The sequence below is a fragment of the Drosophila biarmipes genome, unplaced genomic scaffold, assembly GCF_025231255.1.
Source record: "Drosophila biarmipes strain raj3 unplaced genomic scaffold, RU_DBia_V1.1 ptg000017l, whole genome shotgun sequence".
NCBI lineage: Eukaryota > Metazoa > Arthropoda > Insecta > Diptera > Drosophilidae > Drosophila > Drosophila biarmipes.
The window spans coordinates 3,271,536-3,296,564 of record NW_026114535.1 but is presented as its reverse complement, the minus strand read 5'-3'; the positions used below and the strand labels follow the sequence as shown (position 1 = coordinate 3,296,564).

Genomic DNA, 25,029 nt, shown 5'->3' with positions numbered 1-25,029 from the left:
GAGGGTAGTAAATTTGTATTTCTATTTGTATATCTTCATCGTCCTTTTGCTCCGTTTAGCTGAAAAATGGATGTCTGATAGTCGAGGCACGTCTATCTACCAGTTCTTTAAATTAATTATTTTTTCTTTCCTTTTAGTTCCTGCTGAAGACATTTGGCGTGGAGATACGGCGGTTAGCAATGCTGGAAAAAAAAAGAGGTCGTGGGAAAGGAAGTGGAAAAAAAGTTGCGAAGGATCTCAACAAAGGGCAAACTATTGGATTTGGAAAAAACTGTCGGATATGGCCTGGATTAAATTCACCTATAATGCGTGGAAATGATCTCATTCATCAGCAGAAACCTGTCGAAAACTTAGATAGAGAAAACGGAATAATGAAATTACGTGATTCAATGGGAAATTTTAGGTTGACAAAGTTAAATCCGATAGATCGAGGTTGGTCTGGAAGTAAAATGCCTGGACGAAGTATTGGACAGCCTGATTCAGTTGGAGAGGAAGAGTTTAAATCATTTGATACTCGAGTCTTAGAAAACAAAATTGTGTTTATTATGAAAGGAAATATGGGAAGGAAACGTAGATATTCTGTCTTATCGGTCACAGGAAATGGTAATGGCTTAGCCGGATTTGCTACTGCTAAAGCTCCAGAAGCTCGAACGGCTCTTCGAAAGTCGAAAAATCGGGCAGGACAAAAACTAATCAATGTAAGCCTTTGTGAAAATAGGACTATTTATCATGATTTTCGTTCTGATTTTGGAAAAACGAAAATTTATTGTTTTTAAAAGCCTGATGGATATGGCTTAGTTTGCCATCGGGCCATACAAACAATTTGTAAAGTTATAGGTATAAAAGATTTGTATGCCAAAATTGAGGGTTCCACAAACCTACAGAATTATTGTAAAAGCATTTTTTATTGGTTTAATGACACAAAGGCCTTATCAAAATATTGCTAATGAAACCAATTTCAACATTGTTCAACAGCAAAATGCAAGAAATAGATTCACTGAAGTTAAAGGAATGCCGTTCTTAAATTCAATTTAAACGCAAAATAATCAAGAAATTGACTATATGCATTTTACGTTAGGAAATAAAATAGTTCTAAAGAAAAGTGGGGTTGTACCATTTTATGTTAATTCGAAGAGATACGAGCTGCGTCGAATTAAGGCTGAGCGATTTCGAAACCAGCCCAAGGTTCGACTACACAAGTTAATAAATTCATATACATGAATAAATAAATATAATAATAAATGTATATGTTTTATTTCTAGTTTCACAATTTTAAAGGGTTTGCAGATATACTATATATGATAATATAGAAAACAAAATGCTTAAAAAAATTATTGTTACTTATATGATGGTCCGATTTAAAACAATTTTGCCAAGTTTATATACGTATTAAAGCTTATCCACTGCAGCGAACAGCTTTATAGCCACTGTTAACCTTGCAAGGAAGGTAATGTTTAGTAATGCGATATCGCGAAACTTCTTGAACTTTGGTGTCAAGATGAAATGAGCTACTGCGACATTTACAGAAATGACTAGGCGCTGGCGATGGTTTTCATCCTTTTTTTAGAAGTAATTAAATAATACCTTAGATCCGAGATAGAAAATGGTGGTAGGGTGTGCGAAATCGATGATAGGAGTTGTTAAATCCGTACCGTTATTTTTCCAAGTTAATTTAAATTTTTAAGGTAAAATATTATTTAATACATTAATAGTCGTGTTTCTATTTTTACTTATTTTATTTAATTAATTTTTATTATTTTAATTGTTTCTTCTGTCTTTGCTTAGTTAATGTTTATATAATGATAAAATCCAACTTTTTATACCCTTGCAGAGGGTATAATGATTTCAGTCAGAAGTTTGCAATGCAGAGAAGGAAACTTTTCCGACCACATAAAGTATATATATTCTTGATCAGCGTCACAAGACGAGTCGATCTAGCCATGTCCGTCTCAGTTTTAAAGTCTCTCAGTTTTAAAGCTATCGTTCTGAAACTTTTCCAAAAGTCTTCTTTCTATTGCAGGTAGTATATAAGTCGAAACCAGCCGGATCGGACAACTATATTTTATAGCTCCCATAGGTACTATCGGGGAAAAAACTAAAAAAAAATATTTCTTTCGTGTTTTTTAACATAACCCTTTCTAAGCTTGGATATAACATTTTTAAATTAGTTCTGAATTTCGAATTAAATTTTATCAAAATCGGACGAATATATCATATAGCTCCCATTGGAACAATCGGAAAATTGGTGGTAAAAAATATTGAAAAATTATATCTTCGGTGTTTTTTAACATATTCTCATAACATAACTCATTCGCTTGGAAATAACATTTTTTATTTGGTTTTGAATTTAAATTAAATTTGATCAAAATCGGGCGACTATATCATATAGCTGTCATAGGAACGATCCGATAATTGGTAGGAAATTTAAAACAAATTATAGCTTTGGGGCTTTTTGACATATTATTTTATAATATTGGGAATATAAATTTTTATATTTTTAAGAATTTCGAATTCAATTTAATAAAATTATTGATTTTTTTTTAAACTGCAAGGGTATACAAACCTCTGCTTGCCGAAGATAACTTCCTTTCTTGTTTTTAATGTCTTTGGATCTGCCATTATATACGAAGTATCATTTTAAGCCTCCTAGAATTGCTCACATATCGATTGCATACTGTACTCAGTGCTATGTTTTAATATTATTACAAATCCAGTGTACCAATTCGACACAATAAAGAAATCCAAGTTCCAAGTAGGTCTTCAAGGGACTGGTTATTAAACCACCGCAAGAGAACTGGAAAATGCTGAGTCGGCATATCTGATATGCTCTGTCACCAGGTGATCATTTTACCTGTTCACAGCTTCATAAGCGCAGCCTGCGGCGTCCTTGGCAGCTGCGCGGTCTCTAGCTGTAGAAAGAATTATACAAGAATATTGAATGATTCAATAAAAAAAAAAAATAAACAAAAAGTTGGGTAGTGTATTTAAAGGCTTCCATGTTATTTTAGACTACACACTTATACATGGCGACAGTGACATGACACGAGGAATCAGGATCATGAGATCCACAACAAGAAAAAGCTAAACAAATTTAAAAGCAAGTGGAGGCTGCTGAACGGCAACTGACACTGGACAAATTGAGTGAGTGAGATGAAATTATGGCTAATCGTGCAACAAATAAAACAAGGAAGAACGCTATAGTAGAGTGCCTCGACTATCAGATCCCCGTTACTCAGCTTAAATGGAGATATTTAGCCATCAAAGCTATATTTTAGGGCGCCACCTACCGGATATTTCAGTAGATGTTATGTGGGCGGCAGACAGATTTTAGCATTTAAACCGTTTGTGGGCGTTAGAGTGCGCGTGTCACATTTTTTTTGGGTCAATCGATATTTATTGATGAGATAAACATAATTCATTTAAAATTTGGATCCTATCATAATAACTGTAGGCGCTACAACCCGCTGAAACAAACTTGCGCTGCGAGTCTGCCTGCCCTAGCTCTTATAGTTTCCAAGATCTCAGCGTTCATACGGACAGACAGACGGGCCAAATCGACAGTGATCCTGATTAAGAATATATACTTACTTATGGGGTCGGTATCACTTCCTTCATCTACTTGTTACATACTTTCAGACGAATCTAGTATATAATATATACTTACGATTAACGGGTATAAAAAAAAGTACATAATAATCCCCCCGGGGGATACTTGAATAATACATTTTGAAAACTGGTCAGAATCATCAATGTTATTGATCCAGAAAATAAAATGCGTTGGTAGAAGTCTATCAATGTTGGCATGTACTTTAGTGCCATCTCGCCCTTACGAAGATGGAGCAACGACAATTTATGATAATTGTATTCTCCTCTTAATTTAGTTGCAACTAACATCTTCATGTGAGCGTACGCACGGCGGCTTTAATTATAAGATTTGGCATTATTTAATAGGCGTAAAAGAGAAATATAATTTAGATATATCGATACCGACAATCTGAAATACCCCTTTGGCAAAAGATCAAAAATCAACAGAACAGGCAGAAATAGACTTAACGGAAGATGAAGAATTTGAATTAAGCGACAATTCCTGCTGTGATACATTACCGGAACAGTCCAGCTGCCCTATACAGATTCGTCTTTAAATATTTAATACGGCTTAAATCTTTAAACTTAACTTTATTGTTGAGGTAATAAACTATAAAAATATTAAAAGTAAAATTCAAAAAATTGTCCTCGATGGAGCGCGATTTCTTATAATAAATTGGCGGTCAGCCATGGTTCTGTTATAATTTCAAATTTCCTTGTTTTTTATAGCTAAACTATGAACTTTAGAATTAAATTACTAGAGAACCATGGTTGACCACCGAGGATAATTTTTTCGCGAATTTCGGTGGTGAGACCCCTAATACAAAGTATTACCTCAACAAATCAAGCACTCAGCATAAACAACTTAAAATATGTCCCACATTCAACATGCTATATTATTAAGTTAAGTTAATAATTAAAACAGATATCAAACAATTTTCTCAAAATTACGCGCCATCATTTCTTACACAACTAACAACATTATGAAGACAATAAAGCGATATATCCAGATTATAAACCGAGTCGATAACTACAAATATTTTTTATAAACAAAAACTGAGATTGAAGGATAATGTACCAAAGCAATGATTCATACCGCTTCACGTGAGGTAAGAGAATGATGAAAGCAGAGAGTGCGGTCTCGTTTTAAAATCGATCCGTCTATTTGCTCAATATTTAGCAAAAAATCAACAGTGCAGCCGGCCATCCGGCGTGGAGAAGCTGGACACGCACCTGGATATCAGCTGCTGGTCAGAACGCCGTGGACTACATCTGGGAACAACCCTGGAATCCAGGCCAAGCACATAAGAGCGTGCCGTAGCATGTAGGGAAACCTTATCACTAAGTTTTATTCTTTTTATATTATATAATTGAGCAAAAATAGCAGTCCCTGTTATGATATTAAACCCCCTCCCGCTAGTCGTTGGAAATCCGGTTGTTTGACCGATCATTCTAGGGCTCCACAACCTCCTTCCTATTTCTCTGGACTCAAACCAAGCAAAAGACCTGACAAACTAGCCTAATACGTTGTAGGGCGTCGGCCAGAGAAACTAAAGATCGTCCCACGCTCATTTATGTTAAGAGAAACTGAAAAGACTCGAACCAAGCAAACGACGACTGTCCTGGATTGACAAACGAACAGTAAATCCGCCCCGCAAGTGCTAAATGCGTTACCGTAATGTCCTGCTATTCTGGACTCGAACCTATCAAACGACCTGGCCAATGCCTAAAACGTCATGGTGCGTCGGCCAGAAAGCACATCTAAGTTATATTTACGTTAATCTCAACAAATGGTCTGTCAGCACATACTTGTAAGTGTCGAGCTATTAAAAGATAGCTCATAACTCTTGACTTAAGGAAATTCTGGTAAATTTGGCCATGCACAAACAGGGCATTTTTACAGTTAAAAACTTTTCAAAGTCAGACCTCTACTCTGCGACAAAGTGCTGGTCAAAGGCCTCTTAATACTGACAGTCACAGAAGTTGGGGGCGTTAAAGGTTTTAAATTAAAAACAAATAGGTCAGATGATTGACCCTGATAAAATTCTTTAAGGAATATGAAAATTCTGTGTTGGGCGCAAATTCTGTTACGTGGGCATATTAGTACCTGAGTCCTGAAAAGGACTCGGGCCGAGGGATAGGCGTCCGATGTTCAGACACCATTTTTGCCGGCATATACTACGTCTTATTCGGGTCGTGGGATCTTGGTAAGCCTCTCTCCTATCCAACGTAACAAGAATAAATATTTATGTGTAAAGTTCGTCAGTCGTCAGTCCACAATGCCCTACAAGCTTAGCTGTCGCTCAATCGCAATACGGTCGGGCTGTGTTTTGGCCTTATTCCCTTCCCTTCACACTTTCTTGTGCCAATGGATCGTCGAGGGCCGCGCAATACGATCCCCTATTATTATGGTTGTCCGTTGAAAGTTATGTCATTGTTCTTGACCTACTCCACATCTTACATCAGCACACCCTCATGTTACAATTCTAGCACATCATTGTTTTGAATTCGTTTTCACATTATGAATTTATTGATTAATAAATAGGTATGTCGGCACATGCCGTCGATAAGCAATATAAAGTTGGCTAAGGCAGATGTAATAATTTTACTTGACAATTATTTTTATTAGCGGAGAGTATCGAATTTACCACCGGTGAGGTGCACACATCAGCAAAACGCTGACCATTAACGACTACAAACGTCGCTCAGAGGGCTCTTGGAGTTGTACATACGACTATAAGGCTGATACTCGTCGCCAAATAGTTAATAACAGTCTATAAAAGAACTGTTTGGACTGCACGAATATTTATATATGTATGCTTTAAGAAAGGAACCGGGTTCCCACAAACTAATTACCTTTTAAATCCTGTGCGATGAGATCTCGACGCTCCGGATCCTGGGACTTTCAAAATATTATATTGTATATAATATAGAAATAGAGGTGCGCTAAACGACTGCTGCTCTTAAGAATATTAATTTACTTAAACACAAAATATATATATCCTGAGGCATGCGTCGTCCGTAACGCTGGTGGTGAGATTCGTCTTCGCTAATTGTTTATCAGGATCAGCACTATCGATTCACTTGATTAAAATATGCATTCTTCAATGCTTTCAATGTTTTTTATTTTCACTTGTGTTTTGGTTGTATTATATGAGGCTATTTGCCTTTCGATATGCATAAATTTACTTTAGCTTTTTTTCGATGTATGCTGTTGGTCGCTTGGCTCCTCCAGCTGAACAATCTTCGGAAGTATTAGGATTTCGAGTACTGCGGGCACAATGTTGAATGTCGTTCTTGTGGTTAATATTTCCTCCTTCTTTGATTATAATGGCGGCGATGGTCCGACACATGAAACATCTTTTGAGCTATTGGTGTCCTCATCAAGGGCTGCTGGATTCTGGAAAAGTCGCCTTTCTTCGGAGCCGGCGGCTTCCGTTAGCAAGACAGCAGAATGGATTCTGCCCCCCTTTTCTAATCGTCTAAGGTCTTTTATACCCTAGTAGAGCTTATACTTAGCTTCCAGTTTGAAGCGGATAAACTAGGTGTTCCCACCTAGGGTTACTATATCTCGGTATGCGATATCTTTGGAGTCAACGGCCGGCTTTTGCATTTTGCCAGCTACCGGGGTATTGTTACCAGTAGGTCGATCGTGGCCACGAGACACCAGTAACTTGCCGAATTGTAATTTCATTTGACATTATTAGCCTAAGTGTGGTTAGTCAAATGTACCCCTCATTCTATATGGAGGGCGTACGTAACACCTGTTCTTCGATTATGCCTTGCACAGCCGTTAGGACTTCTCTCTGGAGATAGTCAATTTCATCGACTATATCCCGCCCTTTTTTCTGCGGAAAATACGTCCGACTGGGAAATTCACCGGTACTGCAGGAAGTTTGGGCCTTTACCCGCAATATCCTGCTGTTCTGTGATCAGACTGCTATTTTTGCTCAATTATATAATATAAAAAGAATAAAACTTAGTGATAAGGTTTCCCTACATGCTACGGCACGCTCTTATGTGCTTGGCCTGGATTCCAGGGTTGTTCCCAGATGTAGTCCACGGCGTTCTGACCAGCAGCTGATATCCAGGTGCGTGTCCAGCTTCTCCACGCCGGATGGCCGGCTGCACTGTTGATTTTTTGCTAAATATTGAGCAAATAGACGGATCGATTTTAAAACGAGACCGCACTCTCTGCTTTCATCATTCTCTTACCTCACGTGAAGCGGTATGAATCATTGCTTTGGTACATTATCCTTCAATCTCAGTTTTTGTTTATAAAAAATATTTGTAGTTATCGACTCGGTTTATATCCGGATATATCGCTTTATTGTCTTCATAATGTTGTTAGTTGTGTAAGAAATAATGGCGCGTAATTTTGAGAAAATTGTTTGAGATCTGTTTTAATTTTTAACTTAACTTAATAATATCGCATGTTGAATGTGGGACATATTTTAAGTTGTTTATGCTGAGTGCTTGATTTGTTGAGGTAATACTTTGTATTAGGGTTCTCACCACCGAAATTCGCGAAAAAATTATCCTCGGTGGTCAACCATGGTTCTCTAGTAATTTAATTCTAGAGTTCATAGTTTAGCTATAAAAAACAAGGCAATTTGAAATTACAACAGAACCATGGCTGACCGCCAAGTTATTATTGGACATAAACTCTTAAGAAATCGCGCTCCATCGAGGACAATTTTTTGAATTTTACTTATAATATTTTTATAGTTTATTACCTCAACAATTAAGTTAAGTTTAAAGATTTAAGCCGTATTAAATATTTAAGGACGAATCTGTATAGGGCAGCTGGACTGTTCCGGTAATGTATCACAGCAGGAATTGTCGCTTAATTCGAATTCTTCATCTTCCGTTAAGTCTATTTCTGCCTGTTCTGTTGATTTTTGATCTTTTGCCAAAGGGGTATTTCAGATTGTCGGTATCGATATATCTAAATTATATTTCTCTTTTACGCCTATTAAATAATGCCAAATCTTATAATCAAAGCCGCCGTGCGTACGCTCACATGAAGATGTTAGTTGCAACTAAATTAAAAGGAGAATACAATTATCATAAATTGTCGTTGCTCCATCTTCGTAAGGGCGAGATGGCACTATAGTACATGCCAACATTGACAGACTTCTAGCAACGCATTTTATTTTCTGGATCAATAACATTGATGATTCTGACCAGTTTTCAAAATGTATTATTCAAGTATCCCCCGGGGGGATTTTTATGTACGTTTTTTTATGAACGCTGAGATCTCGGAAACTATAAGAGCTAGGGCAGGCAGACTCGCAGCGCAAGTTTGTTTCAGCGGGTTGTAGCGCCTACAGTTATTATGATAGGATCCAAATTTTAAATGAATTATGTTTATCTCATCAATAAATATCGATTGACCCAAAAAAAATGTGACACGCGCACTCTAACGCCCACAAACGGTTTAAATGCTAAAATCTGTCTGCCGCCCTCATAACATCTACTGAAATATCCGGTAGGTGGCGCCCTAAAATATAGCTTTGATGGCTAAATATCTCCATTTAAGCTGAGTAACGGGGATCTGATAGTCGAGGCACTCCACTATAGCGTTCTTCCTTGTTTTATTTGTTGCACGATTAGCCATAATTTCATCTCACTCACTCAATTTGTCCAGTGTCAGTTGCCGTTCAGTAGCCTCCACTTGCTTTTAAATTTGTTTAGCTTTTTCTTGTTGTGGATCTCATGATCCTGATTCCTCGTGTCATGTCACTGTCGCCATGTATAAGTGTGTAGTCTAAAATAACATGGAAGCATTTAAAATAAATACACTACCCAACTTTTTGTTTAGTTTTTTTTTTTATTGAATCATTCAATATTCTTGTATAATTCTTTCTATAGCTAGAGACCGCGCAGCTGCACCGCCAAGGACGCCGCAGGCTGCGCTTATGAAGCTGTGAACAGGTAAAATGATCACCTGGTGACAGAGCATATCAGATATGCCGACTCAGCACTTTCCAGTTCTCTTGCGGTGGTTTAATAACCAGTCCCTTGAAGACCTACTTGGAACTTGGATTTCTTTATTGTGTCGAAGTGGTACACTGGATTTGTAATAATATTAAAACATAGCACTGAGTACAGTATGCAATCGATATGTGAGCAATTCTAGGAGGCTTAAAATGATACTTCGTATATAATTGCAGATCCAAAGACATTAAAAACAAGAAAGGAAGTTATCTTCGGCAAGCAGAGGTTTGTATACCCTTGCAGTTAAAAAAAAATTCAATAATTTTATTAAATTGAATTCGAAATTCTTAAAAATATATAAAAATTTATATTCCCAATATTATAAAATAATATGTCAATATAAAAATGTTATTTCCAAGCGAATGAGGTTATATGTTAAAAAACACCGAAGATATAATTTTTCAATATTTTTTACCACCAATTTTCCGATTGTTCCAAAGGGAGCTATATGATATATTCGTCCGATTTTGATAAAATTTAATTCGAAATCCAGAACTAATTTAAAAATGTTATATCCAAGCTTAGAAATGTTTATGTTAAAAAACACGAAAGAAATATTTTTTTTTAGTTTTTTCCCCGATAGTACCTATGGGAGCTATAAAATATAGTTGTCCGATCCGGCTGGTTTCGACTTATATACTACCTGCAATAGAAAGAAGACTTTTGGGAAAGTTTCAGAACGATAGCTTTAAAACTGAGAGTCTAGTTTGCGTAGAAACGGACGGACATGGCTAGATCGACTCGTCTTGTGACGCTGATCAAGAATATATATACTTTATGTGTTTGGAAAAGTTTTCTTCTCTGCATTGCAAACTTCTGACTGAAATCATTATACCCTCTGCAAGGGTATAAAAAGTTGGATTTTATCATTATATAAACATTAACTAAGCAAAGACAGAAGAAACAATTAAAATAATAAAAATTAATTAAATAAAATAAGTAAAAATAGAAACACGACTATTAATGTATTAAATAATATTTTACCTTAAAAATTTAAATTAACTTGGAAAAATAACGGTACGGATTTAACAACTCCTATCATCGATTTCGCACACCCTACCACCATTTTCTATCTCGGCTCTAAGGTATTATTTAATTACTTCTAAAAAAAGGATGAAAACCATCGCCAGCGCCTAGTCATTTCTGTAAATGTCGCAGTGGCTCATTTCATCTTGACACCAAAGTTCAAGAAGTTTCGCGATATCGCATTACTAAACATTACCTTCCTTGCAAGGTTAACAGTGGCTATAAAGCTCATGTTCGCTGCAGTGGATAAGCTTTAATACGTATATAAACTTCGCAAAATTGTTTTAAATCGGACCATCATATAAGTAACAATAATTTTTTTAAGCATTTTGTTTCCTATATTATCATATATAGTATATCTGCAAACCCTTTAAAATTGTGAAACTAGAAATAAAACATATACATTTATTATTATATTTATTTATTCATGTATATGAATTTATTAACTTGTGTAGTCGAACCTTGGGCTGGTTTCGAAATCGCTCAGCCTTAATTCGACGCAGCTCGTATCCCTTCGAATTAACATAAAATGGTACAACCCCACTTTTCTTTAGAACTATTTTATTTCCTAACGTAAAATGCATATAGTCAATTTCTTGATTATTTTGCGTGTGAATTGAATTTAAGAACGGCATTCCTTTAACTTCAGTGAATCTATTTCTTGCATTTTGCTGTTGAACAATGTTGAAATTGGTTTCATTAGCAATATTTTGATAAGACCTTTGAGTCATTAAACCAATAAAAAATGCTTTTACAATATGCTGTAGGTTTGTGGAACCCTCAATTTTGGCATACAAGTCTTTTATACCTATAACTTTACAAATTGTTTGTATGGCCCGATGGCAAACTAAGCCATATCCATCAGGCTTTTGAAAACAATAAATTTTCGTTTTTCCAAAATCAGAACGAAAATCATGATAAATAGTCCTATTTTCACAAAGGCTTACATTGATTAGTTTTTGTCCTGCCCGATTTTTCGACTTTCGAAGAGCCGTTCGAGCTTCTGGAGCTTTAGCAGTAGCAAATCCGGCTAAGCCATTACCATTTCCTGTGACCGATAAGACAGAATATCTACGTTTCCTTCCCATATTTCCTTTCATAATAAACACAATTTTGTTTTCTAAGACTCGAGTATCAAATGATTTAAACTCTTCCTCTCCAACTGAATCAGGCTGTCCAATACTTCGTCCAGGCATTTTACTTCCAGACCAACCTCGATCTATCGGATTTAACTTTGTCAACCTAAAATTTCCCATTGAATCACGTAATTTCATTATTCCGTTTTCTCTATCTAAGTTTTCGACAAGTTTCTGCTGATGAATGAGATCATTTCCACGCATTATAGGTGAATTTAATCCAGGCCATATCCGACAGTTTTTTCCAAATCCAATAGTTTGCCCTTTGTTGAGATCCTTCGCAACTTTTTTTCCACTTCCTTTCCCACGACCTCTTTTTTTTCCAGCATTGCTAACCGCCGTAACTCCACGCCAAATGTCTTCAGCAGGAACTAAAAGGAAAGAAAAAATAATTAATTTAAAGAACTGGTAGATAGACGTGCCTCGACTATCAGACATCCATTTTTCAGCTAAACGGAGCAAAAGGACGATGAAGATATACAAATAGAAATACAAATTTACTACCCTCGACTTTAATATATGGTATTGTGAGCGGTACGGATTTAAGCGTTATTGGCGTGGCAACATTTTTAGGTCAATCGCTATGTATTAACAAGAGGAATACAATTCAGGTAAACTTTTTTCTATAACTTTAACTGTATAAACAACAGTTTGGAGAAGTTGGTGGGCATTAGATTGGCAATACGCTATGACTGTTTTATAATATTAAACAGGGACTGCAAAAAGGTGGTGAGTTTAAAAAAATTGAGACCAATAAAGGAAAAAGAAATGGTAAAAATACGTATTAGGTGTTTTTCTTTGGCAATGCCAAAACTTAAAAAACCTTTTTTTTACAAAATAAGAAAAATGACAAACAGTTTCACTCTTTAACTTGTACTATACGAGTTAAAAATACAAATTGAATGCCACTTTCTTTTAACATTTATATGAAGATCAAGGTAGGATCGCTCTGGACGCCCAAGCACGTCAACAACTGATGAAAACGTTCAAGCAGTGAAGAAAATGGTTTTGAAAAATCGTCGAATCACTATCAGAGAAGTTGCTAAAAATGTCGGTATATCGCTTGGCTTGTGCCAACGACGACCCAGATTTACTCAAAAGGGTTATAATTGGTGACGAATCATGGGTATATGGTTATGATATCGAAACCAAAGCCCAATCGTCACAATGGAAGAGCCCAGGTGAGCCAAGACCGAAAAAAGCACGCCAAGTTCGATCATATGTCAAAGTTTTGATCACTGTATTCTTCGATTACCATGGCGTGGTGCATCAGTAGTTCTTACCATATGGTCATACGGTCAATAAACAGTATTATCTGGAACAGTATTAAACAGTATTATACGAAAGAAACGTCCAGATTTGTGGAAAAACAATTCATGGCTTTTGCATCACGATAATGCCCCTGCTCACTCATCTTTGCTTGTGAGAGATTTTTTGACCAAAAACAACACCACAATAATGCCTCAGCCACCATATTCACCGGATTTGGCCCCATGTGACTTTTTCTTGTTCCCAAAACTAAAGAGACCTATGAAATGACGGAGATTTGCAACGATTGAAGAGATAAAGACTGCATCGCTGGAAGAGCTCAAGGCTATACCGAAAAGTGCTAATGGGAAGTGCTTTGTATTGTGTATTGTGTTTTGTATCTGAGGGGGATTACTTTGAAAGGGACAACATTAATATTGATAAATAAATTAATAGTTTTTCTTAAAAATACAAAGTCACCTTACTTTTTGAACACACCTCGTACATTCCCAGAAAAATTGACCAGAAAAATAAACGTAGCACGCGCACTTGCGTGTGCATCTCGTTTTGAGTAAAAAAAAAACTATTATACGACATTAATTAAAAACAGTCACTTTTTTATTAATTCAACAATTCCGGTGATAAAAGTTTCATCTCTCACAAACTTAAATTTGTCGACCTTAACTTTCCACTTTTGATAGTAAAAATCCATTGAGAAAAGCGTTCTCTCTTGTTTACTTTTTAAATCAATATAACCTAAAAACAAAAACTTACAAAACAATCAAATAAAAGACTATTTAATACACGTCACACAGGTAAAAGTAGTGCTAGAGCGATTGAGATATGCTTGCAGCAAAAACGGTATCACAAACACAAACTTCCCATATAGCCTAAATCTTAATTAAAATTAGGAAAATATAAATTAATAATGATTAATTTTTTTTATAACTTTTTTATAAATGGTCAGATTTTAAAAATTTTTGACATAAAAAAAGTTATTGATAATGAAAACATAATCTTATTTACATAGAATAATAAATAAGGCCGCCAAAAAAATCGTGCTAGATTTTCTCTATTTGTCGCTGCAAGCAAATAGTTTTAGTTTTGAAAAGCTCTTTTCAAGCACTAACACGTACTTGATTGAATGTTGTTTTTTTAAGTCGTTCGTGAGATATAGCGTAAGAAACATGGATAAAATAAAAAGTAAATACGGCATATTTAAAAGTACTACTATGATAAAGACAATAATGGATCTCAAGCCGCCAACAAAAATTGTGCTGTTTATGGACCCGCCATTTCCTTCACTGTCATTTCTTTGACAGAAGTTTATTTTGAAAATTTAAAAAATACAAAAAGAAATAATATTCTCAATACCCGTAGAGTAAAAGGGGTAATATTCTTTATCAGGATCAGAAGCCGAGTCGACTTAGCCATGTCCGTCTGTCCGTCCGTCCGTATGAACGCTGAGATCTCGGAAAGTATAAAGCTAAAAGAGTCAGACTTGGTACCACGTCCACAGTTTTTATGATAGAAAACAAATTGTAGCTAAAATGAGCTTGTCTCATCAGTACCTATTGACCTAAAAAAAATGTGCCACCCCCACTCTAACGCCCACAAACGGTTTAAACGCTTAAAATTGTCTGCGGCCACATATCATCTACTGAAATAGCCTGTAGGTGGCACCCTAAATATCGCTTTGCTGCTTAGATATTTCCATTTCCCTATTGCTCCCTTTTACCTTGTTTCATATCATTTTCATAAAAAATTTTCGATCGTTTCTATGTTAGTAGAGGTGGAGAAACATCGATGTCATCGATGTCTTCGAAACATCGGTGACATCGATGTTTTACCAGGCAACATCGATGTTTTTCCATCTCTAACGCGCATCAAGAAGGGAAGACGTGAAAATTGTAAGTAGATTTAAATTAAGTTATTTCTGATAAATTACTTATGTTATGTTGCAAACTAGTGTTCTGTTGGTGGTGTTGGCTGAGGTAGTGGAGTGGAGGCATGGAGAGATATCTGAAACGTAAGTATTATTAACATAAAAGCTGACAAATCTTTGCATTTGCGCGCATGGCATGTGTGTGTGCATATGTAAGTTAACTGAAGTTAACCAAGCAGCGGCAATGTCCGATTATTTAAGAGTTCGCTCTGGCCAAACTGCTGACATAGCGTCTGGCCGGAAGCCCATGCATAGCGGCAAGCACTGCACATTTGCGTGGCCGCTATGAAATACTTTTTGTTAGCTTTAAGTTTCAGTTTGTGTCAGAGTCTCATACAATAAAGAGCATAAAACCAATCTCCGGCACTGCCGTTAATTTGTAAATTCATTTGTTGAATTGGTCACCGCGCCTCAAGGGCCGTGACAACGGGGCAAGTGCTCCCATCATAACTCCTGTTACAGGAAGGATCCCCCCCGGCAACCGCCAGGGAACTCAACCACTGCCTATAAGGAGTGGCAACACCCCCCCTGCAACCGCAAGGGGAAATCATCTCACAAATACCTCCGGCGTCTGCAGCATCATCGACTGCAGCGAGGGATAACTAACCACCATTACATTAACTACCAATCAATTTATATTTACTGGCGCCCATCGTAAAAGAACCATGTAAGTGAGCACTTTTATTTACACCATTTTTCTATGTCTGCATGAATTTTTTTTTGTGTGTATAAAAAAAAAGAAAGAAGGGCAAGAATAGTAAAATATTGTGCCTTACGCTAACAAAAAAACTGCAGCCCCATAAAATTTTAAAAAAAAAAAAAATTTTTTTAAATAATCTTTGTTAGTTGGCTGACGGTTTGGCATTAACATTGTTTACCTATTATAAAATATCTAAACCAATTATTGTCCCAATATTGTTTGCATTTCTATTTTTGTGAATAAATAAATGAATATTTCTACATAACACAAAAAGTGCGGAATAAAAATTCCTAACCAAAACCAAAAAATCGCTGGCAAAAAATTTTAAATTTCAATCGGAAATAATTCATATAATCGCGTGTATTTAATTCAGCTTTCATATGTCTTTTTTGTTACACAAGAATTCTTGGTATTAGCCGCGCAGTTTTGGTTATTTATTTTTCTTTTCCGTTTTGTTTCCCCACTCCACTTTCGAGAACACGATACGGCCGCGCATGCAGTGTGGCACTTTGTTGTTTTTGTTTTTTTTTTTCTCTGTTTGCATAAGCGGCGGCTCAGTCCCCGCGCACCCCTCGCCTTACCGCTACTTGACACAGCAGTAGCGCGACTTGACGAGCCCGCTCACATAACTGAAGCGGTAGCTCAGCCCCCGCGGCCCCTTAACCATTCCAATCGCCTCCATCGGCACATAATTCATACATAAATATTTTTTCTTTCGGGCGACTTTATAGCCGCAGCTCCACATGAGCAATCCGTTTCAACAATATAGAAACATAAGACAACTCTCTAGCGATTCTGAGTCGGAGACCGAAGGGCCGGCCAGATCTTCCACCCCTAAAAGCGTTAACGCTAGCGCTCCCATACTCGCGAACATGGCTTTCAGCATGGAACAGATGACGGCCACCATACAGGCGGCCGTTCAACATGCTGTTCAAGAAGCCAATATCGAACACCAGCGCAGAGAAAACGAAATGCGCCTGGCTATACACCGTCTGACCGAACTGGTCAACGAAAGACAAATCGCTCCCGCCCAAGCGGAGGCTCCCCAAATAAAAAAATATGAGCCTATAGAAATTAGGAACGACATCAAGTGTGACGAGCCCCTAGACGCCGTCAAGTCCCTCCCCGAATTTTCGGGAGCACAGGAAGCATACGTCTCCTGGAGACAAGCGGCAGTAGCCGCATATTACATTTTCAGAAATTACGAACATAGCTCGCGCCATTATCAGGCGGTTATTATTATTAGGAATAAAATAAGGGGCCCTGCCGATGCCGTACTGTCTTCGTTTGGCACTGTACTAAATTTCGACGCGATTATAAATCGACTCGATTTTACGTACAATGATAAGCGGCAGATGCACGTTATCGAGCAGGAAATGGGTACTCTTAGGCAGGGAAATATGACCCTTCTCCAATACTACGACGAGGTCGAGAGAAAACTCATCTTGCTCACCAACAAAGCTACCATGTCGTACGAAGCCTCGGCGGCAAAAGTTTTGTGTGACAAATTCCGGGATGACGCACTCCGAGTATTTATCTCGGGTCTTAAGCGCAGCCTCACGGATGTCCTTTTCTCGGCAAAACCGAAAGATATGCCTTCAGCTCTCGCTTTGGCACAAGAAGTGGAATCCAACCACGAAAGATACTCCTTCGCGGCTTCTTTCGCCAAAAGCCAAGAGGATAAAGATAGGAAACAGCACCCGAAAGCGCAAGAGTACCGACAGGCCTCTGCGCAGACAAATGCACAAACAAATGCTGGAAAAAATCCGTACTACGTCAAACAACACAAGGCGCAAGTACACTCCGCCCCATACAGTGGAGGCGCTCCTGAACCCATGGACATCGACCCATCGCTGTCCAAAATGCTTCGGCCATCCCAGGCCCCGGCGTACCAAAACAGGAAGCCGGCTGAGTCCGATCGATCTGCCCCACACAAAAGGCAGAGGGTTAATCACGTCGCGCAGAGCGCGAGCGATGCTGGGAACAAATATTCCGCCGCAGCTTCAAGCGCGGCCCAGGAAATTGACGACGACGCTATTAATGATTACGATTCGGACGTCATAAATTTTTTAGAGGAAAGTCCCTGCTACCCGTCATCAGACGAAGAGTAGCAGGTGTAGAAATGAAGCTTTTAATAGACACGGGCGCGTCAAAAAATTTCATCCGTCCATACGAGGGGTTGAAAGGCGTCCGCCCAGTAGATTCGCCATTCTCAGTACATTCCATCCATGGCGTCACCACAATAACGAAAAAATGCTTTGTTTCCATGTTTAACTTGAAGGCTACGTTCTTCATTCTACCAGATTTGTCCTCCTTTGATGCCATCATCGGACTTGACCTGCTAAAACAAGCAGGGGCATCACTTAACCTAGCTTCCGGGCACCTCAGATGGGGCACCGAGACGGAAAAGCTAGAGTTCCAATCATGTCCCAACGTAAATTTCACTGAGGTGGACTGCTCTAGCGCACCACCTTTGGTCAGAAAAGCATTTTCAAAAATGCTAAGCGACAGGAAAAACGCCTTCGCAAGCCCAAATGAGGCGTTACCTTACAACACATCTGTGGTAGCCACCATCAGGACGGTTGATGAGGAGCCCATTTATGCCAGACCCTATCCGTATCCGATGGGAGCGGCAGATTTCGTCAATGGCGAAATCCAAGACCTTCTAAAAAACGGCATAATCCAGAAGTCGAGATCCCCCTACAATAACCCAATATGGGTAGTAGACAAAAAGGGCACCGACGAGGCTGGAAACCGTAAAATGCGGCTAGTATTAGACTTTCGAAAATTGAACGAGAGGACAATACCGGATCGCTACCCTATGCCAATTATCCCTATGATACTAGGGAATTTAGGCAAAGCCAAATACTTTACAACGCTCGATTTAAAGGCCGGCTACCACCAAATTATTCTGGCAGAACGTGACCGTGAGAAAACTTCCTTTTCCGTAAACGGGGGAAAATACGAGTTCCGTCGACTGCCATTCGGGTTAAGAAATGCTGCCAGCATCTTCCAAAGAACCATCGACGACGTACTGCGAGAACAGATTGGCAAATTTTGCTGCGTCTATGTCGATGATGTCATCGTCTTCTCAGAGGACGAAAACGCCCACATACAACACGTGGACTGGGTTCTAAAGAGCCTACACGACGCTAACATGAGAGTGTCGGCGGAAAAATCGGTCTTCTTCAAAAAAAGCGTAAAATTTTTGGGGTTTGTAGTCACCAACGAGGGGACCACGACAGACCCAGAAAAGGTCAGGGCCATTAAAGAATTCCCTGAGCCCAAAAACGTTTTCGAAGTAAGATCGTTCATGGGCTTGGCTGGCTATTATAGATGCTTTATTAAAGATTTTGCATCAATAGCTAAGCCCATTTCGAGCATTATAAAAGGGGAGCTCGGAAATGTCAGCAGACACAGATCCAGAAGCATCCAGGTACAATTTACCGAGCAGCAACGGCAAGCTTTTGAAAAGCTACGTAGCATCCTGGCCTCTGAGGATGTCATCCTCAGATACCCCGACTATAAAAAGGCGTTTGATCTAACGACAGATGCCTCAGCATATGGCATTGGCGCGGTGCTTTCACAAGAGGGACGCCCCATCACTATGATCTCTAGGACCTTAAAGGACAGAGAAATTAACTACGCTACCAACGAAAGGGAGGGTGGTCCACAAAGACAACCTTAGGTAGGCCGAGCGCGACCATGTTATCTCCCGCCTGATAATCAAACTTTTCTTTATCTTTTTTCTAGCCACTAGGCATAAGTTTGCACCCTTTATTATTTTAATCATGCTTTGATGGTGGGCTACCCAACTTCAACAAAATTCATAACACATCAAAATTACAGGTTTTCAACCATATCCCTGATTCTCCTTTTGGCCACAACTTCGGCACGCGTCACGGACTATTCCAAAGCCAAATATATCCCCATCGTTGATGGGCGAATCCTGATATGGGAGGAATTTGCCTTTATAAAGCACTCGGCAAATCTCTCGGAATATAGGCGCGTCATCGAAGAAACTAATGGGATGACCGTCATGTTCCCGCAATCCCACATGCAGAAACTCTTGGTTGTTGACGTCGCCCACTTACGCGACATGCTCGACTCTTTGAGCGTCCATCATAGAGTGGCAAGAAGTTTAGACTTCTTAGGGACTGCGCTAAAGGTGGTGGCAGGAACGCCGGACGCAGAAGATTTTGAAAAAATTAAATTTAATCAATTCCAATTAACAAATGCAAACAATAGGCAGATTAATATTAACAACAAAGTACAAATTCAAATTAATAAAATTTCCGCTACCGTCAACCAACTTCTGAGGTCGGCAAAAAAGTCCCAAATTGATACTGGGCACCTATTCGAGATGCTTTTAACTCGAAATAGGATGATAGCAATGGAGCTACAGGGTTTGATGCTAGCAGTGGCACTTGCCAAAGTTAATATTGTTAGCCCCAGCATCCTAGATCATGCAGACTTGGAAGGTGTGTGGATGGAAGAGCCCACCGAGACCGCGATTAGGGATGTTTTGTCCGTATCGTCCGTTAAGATCTTACAGTCCGATAACATATTACATTTTATTATTAAGTTTCCAAAGATAAAGTCGGCCTGCAGCAAGATTACCGTTTTCCCAGTGTCACATCACGACACCATGCTCAGGCTGGAGGATAACGTCATTGCCGAATGCAACAGTGAGATCCACACCGTGGAAAAGTGCTCCCCGACATCAGGAGCTACATTTTGCCGATTGGCTCGCAGAAGATCATGCGCCCAAGAGCTTCACGCTGGAGGCACGGCGCATTGCGAGACCCAGCAAAGCGATTTACATCCCATCACTTATGTTGATGAAGGAATAGTAATTGTGAATGATCGCTCGGCTCACGTGTGTGTGGACAATGGCACCTGTGCCCATATAAAAGGCACATATCTCATCACGTTTGAAAAGAGTGCCATGGTCAATGAAACCCGATTGGTCAATCATGACACGGCCCAAAAGAGGGCTCCAGGAGTGGCCAGCTCTCCTTCCCTGAACATCACCATGGAACGTAACGTTCTTAGCCTTCCATACCTTCACCGACTGAGTGAACGTAATCTGGAGCACATCAAAGAGTTCGGGAAGGAAATTAATCACCAGCGACTACATCAGTTGGTGTTCATAGCGGGAGCAATATGCTGCGCTCTAATTTGCATCGGCTTGACCTATCGGCGAGTCACTCAGGCCCGAAAAACCGCGGCCCAGCTGAAGGAGATGATTGCCCAAATAGGGTCGGCCGAGGGCGGCCTCATTCCTGAGGGGGGAGTAGTTAACTGAAGTTAACCAAGCAGCGGCAATGTCCGATTATTTAAGAGTTCGCTCTGGCCAAACTGCTGACATAGCGTCTGGCCGGAAGCCCATGCATAGCGGCAAGCACTGCACATTTGCGTGGCCGCTATGAAATACTTTTTGTTAGCTTTAAGTTTCAGTTTGTGTCAGAGTCTCATACAATAAAGAGCATAAAACCAATCTCCGGCACTGCCGTTAATTTGTAAATTCATTTGTTGAATTGGTCACCGCGCCTCAAGGGCCGTGACAACGGGGCAAGTGCTCCCATCATAACTCCTGTTACAGGAAGGATCCCCCCCGGCAACCGCCAGGGAACTCAACCACTGCCTATAAGGAGTGGCAACACCCCCCCTGCAACCGCAAGGGGAAATCATCTCACAAATACCTCCGGCGTCTGCAGCATCATCGACTGCAGCGAGGGATAACTAACCACCATTACATTAACTACCAATCAATTTATATTTACTTGTACACTTGTACGTTTACATGGTTTTTGAATTAAAATTTTACTTTTAAGGAACATTAAAATCAGATGAGAATGTGGAGGAACAAGCGCCAGCCCCAAAAACAAAACGGGAAGCTTCTGTTGCCTGGGATCACTTTAAAAAAGGCGTTGGAAAGGCACACGGAGTTTGCATATACTGTGGCAAAACTATAAAAACGAACCATCTAAAGCACATGCACCCAGATCGCCTTAAAGTTGGAAAAGGCCAAAATGACAATACAACTGCTTTGGATGTGTTCGTGGGAAGGACAACGTTTTATAGTAACGATTCTGCCAGGAAACGGAAACTCGACGAAATGGTGATAAACATGATAGCTGTAGACGTTCAACCATTCAGCTGTGTTGAGGATGAAGGTCTCATTAATCTTTTAAGAGAAATGGACCCGCGCTACAAGCTGCCAAGCAGGACCCACTTGCGTGACACAGTTCTTCCAAATCAATATGACCGTTTAAAGCTCATCCTGGTTTCTGTATTCATTCTGTATAGGGTCGAACAATTCCACGTATAGCTACCATTCTTGACCCTCGTTTTAAAAAACACGGTTTTCTTAGCCAAACCAACTCCGAAGAAGCGGCCAAAGCATTGCAGGAAGAGCTAAACTCCTTGTGTCCATTCCTCGAGAGCAGCCAGCACCACCAACAGAAGAACCTACACGATTTTCCTTTATGAAATCAAAATTGGATGCAAAAGTACAATCATTCCGGGCCGATGGAATTGTCCTCTTGCGTCAACATATGGAAAAGGAAACCCATCCCGAAAAGTGCGATCCACTTGCATATTGGGAAGTAAGAATGTATTAATTAAGACCTTTTTTTTTCTTCAAATATAACAAAAATTTATCTTATTTCAGATGTCTACCGAAGAAACTTTCAAAAAGTTATCCACAAAGTTTTTTTGCGTTCCCGCTTCATCGTGCGAATCAGAACGAGTGTTTAGTAGAGCTGGACAACTTATATCCGACCGTCGCACTAGACTTTCATCTTTCGTTGTTGACAAACTTTTGTTTTTAAACAAAAACCAACATCTAAATAAAATTTAAGTGATTAAAAAAACGTGTTTTCTTTTAAATATCGATGAAACATCCCCGAACATCGATGTTTCTCCACCTCTATATGTCACCTATTTAATACGATCGTCCGATTTTGATAAAATTAATTTAAAATTCAGAACTAATAAAAAAATGTTATTTCCAAGCGTAAAAAGTAATATGCTTAAAAACACGAAAGATTTAATTTGTTTCATATTATTTTCCCACCAATTTTCACGAAAGATTTAATTTGTTTCATATTATTTTCCCACCAATTTTCCGATCGTTTCCTTATAGCACCTATATGATATAGTAATCCGATTTTGATTAAATTAAATTTGAAATTCAGAACTAAATAAAAAATGTTTCCAAGCGTTATATGTTAAAAAAAACACCAAAAATATATTTTTTCTACATTTTATTCCTATGGAAGTAGTCCGATCCGGCTGGTTCCGACTTATATATGTACTACCTGCAACAGAAAGATTTGTTCAAAGCCCGAGAACTTTAAAACTAAGAGTTTGCGTATAAGCGGACGGACAGACGAACACGGCTAGATCGACTCGTCTAGTGATGCTGATCAAGAATATACATATATATGGGGTTGGAAAGGCCTCCATCACTGCGTTTCAAACTTCTGACTACAATCATTATACTCTCTGCAGGAGTATAATGAAGCGGCTAGATGGATTTAGTGTTATGGCCATCTAAGGGTCAAATTCTCGAGCACTTGACAAGGTTTGTGATAGCTTTCTGAGAGATAAAGTTTAACAAAATAAAGTTGTATAAACTAACAGTTTTTCTAAACCCTTTAAATAATCTGAGTATGAAACAATTACAGAGTGTTCTAAATTGAGTTGTTTGCAATTTCCAAATTAATCTTAATAGGCTATTCAAAATCAGCTGCCATTTTATTGAGCCAAATAACTAACAGGCAGTTAAGGTGCGCATACACTGACGCGGCGCCGCGCGGCATGAAAAAAGCACATTCAACCGAAGTCGTACGGTCGAAAAATGGAAGCAAACGCAGGTCAGTCCGATTTCGGCACTGGCAATTGTTGATAGCAGCAAAAACATCTTGAAAATAGCAAATGTCCCACTAAAGAACACGCCGCCCCCCGCCGCACCACTACAATGTGTGTTCACCTTAAGGTCTTATATACCAACCAAACCTCAGCATGAAATTTATCTGTCAGAGAAATGAAATTAGGAACCCATAAATTTTAAATTACGTTATGTACCAGTTACTCTTAAACATGTATTCTACTTACGTTTGTTAAAAAAACTTGTATTACGTAAGCTAAGGTAACTTGGTATAATAATTTGTTCAGAAAATAAACTGCTTGGACTGCAATTAAACATTTTTGATCTCCAGGCTTGGAAAAACACTCGTCCGATTGATGTTCGATTCATTTTACGAAATTTATTTAAATTATTATTTGTACGAATTGAACTGGCCTAACAAAAGAGAGCAAAAGCCAAAAATACATAGCCTCGAATGTGGAACAGTAAAAAAAGGAACATTTTTAGCAATACATTGTTATAACCAAATCCCACCAGCATAGGTCCTGAGAATTTTTAGTAATAGAGTATTCAGACAACGTTCTATCATGGTGAATTCCGCTACAACTTCGCTTCAATCTAATCTCACATCGACAAATACCGCGAGGCTAACGCATTTTGTCGGGTCTGTTTTTGAGATCTGTTTATTGAGATGAGCTAATGAAATACCAGAAAAATTAAACAGATTTAGCTAGTGAACTTCGATAGAAGCCGTTACTCGCACCCACAAAAAAAAATTCAACTTGTACCAAAATATATAAATGGAGATAGAATGGAAAGAAAACGAGGCCGCCAGCTTGGGGAACCATTTTAAAGCCATTTCCAGGAGGTTGCGCGACTTCCTGTGTTATTAACGGAACATTTTCGTTCCAATGCGTGAGCCAACTTCCCCAAGGCCCATGTTGGCATATTGGGAATCGGAATTGCACTGCAGATGGCATAGAGAAGATGGTAAAGCATCCGCATCAGTAGAAGGAAGTCTTTTTCTACTTATTAACATATACATAAACGCCATTTCGGCAACACACGAAAGTTGACTAAGATTTCGACCTCAAAGAGTGATAAGGTGACGGTCAAACTCTGGTAACTCAATATAATTATCGGGTAGTAGTGAACGAAAGAGTCGTATTATTAGGAACTTTATTTTTCATATAGTTGCAAGGAAATTGTATGTAATATTGGTTTAATGGGACACACCTTTTTTAATCGGTCCGCAATCTCTGCAAGCTGAGATGGAATAAAAGCATGAATTCAAATTTGAATTCAAGATATCATAAAGTCAATAGCATAAACATAGTAACAAATAAAAAGATTTCTTTAATAATTCCTATTTTTTTTACTATCAAAAATTATTTTTAAATTGCCTAATTTTTAGCGAATGAACATTAAAATCGTTGGTCATACAAAGAATACGATTTTTCGACTATTGAATAGCGGCTTTCATCGGAAAGTAATATCATATACATATGCAGTA

General features: G+C 38.6%; 2 protein-coding genes and 1 non-coding gene across 4 annotated transcripts; 2 read left to right on the top strand and 1 right to left on the bottom strand.

Moving 5' to 3' along the window:
• The first annotated feature begins 70 nt into the window (after positions 1 to 70).
• Positions 71 to 1,035, top strand: LOC108022847 (28S ribosomal protein S5, mitochondrial). Its single transcript, XM_044092764.2, is given in 4 exon segments — positions 71 to 80; positions 138 to 187; positions 189 to 881; positions 883 to 1,035. Coding segments are annotated over 4 exon segments (906 nt in total).
• A 9,976-nt stretch (positions 1,036 to 11,011) lies between these two features.
• On the bottom strand, positions 11,012 to 23,976 carry LOC108026744 (28S ribosomal protein S5, mitochondrial). The gene is made up of 2 exons (XM_044092749.2): positions 23,765 to 23,976; positions 11,012 to 12,118 (listed from the first exon to the last, which is right to left on the bottom strand). The coding sequence occupies exons 1-2, from the start codon at positions 23,904 to 23,906 to the stop codon at positions 11,037 to 11,039; spliced, it is 1,224 nt and encodes a 407-aa protein (XP_043948684.1). The 5' UTR covers positions 23,907 to 23,976; the 3' UTR covers positions 11,012 to 11,036.
• LOC108022798 (uncharacterized) lies at positions 14,635 to 22,685 on the top strand. Of its 2 annotated transcripts, none has more exons than XR_007765511.1 (4): positions 14,635 to 14,905; positions 14,965 to 15,024; positions 21,478 to 22,259; positions 22,317 to 22,685. It is a non-coding gene; the product is annotated as an uncharacterized LOC108022798 (transcript). The 2 variants fall into 2 exon arrangements; XR_006368031.2 differs by having other exon boundaries at positions 14,637 to 14,905; positions 21,478 to 22,251; positions 22,317 to 22,676.
• Positions 23,977 to 25,029: the final 1,053 nt, after the last annotated feature.

Coding starts and splice junctions, on each gene's coding strand:
- LOC108026744 (XM_044092749.2), bottom strand. CDS start 23,906: ATGAATCGAACATCAATCGGACGAGTGTTTTTCCAAGCCTGGAGATCA. Junction 12,119..23,764: donor TACAAGTTTTTTTAACAAAC/GTAAGTAGAATA, acceptor CTTTCCTTTTAG/TTCCTGCTGAAGACATTTGG.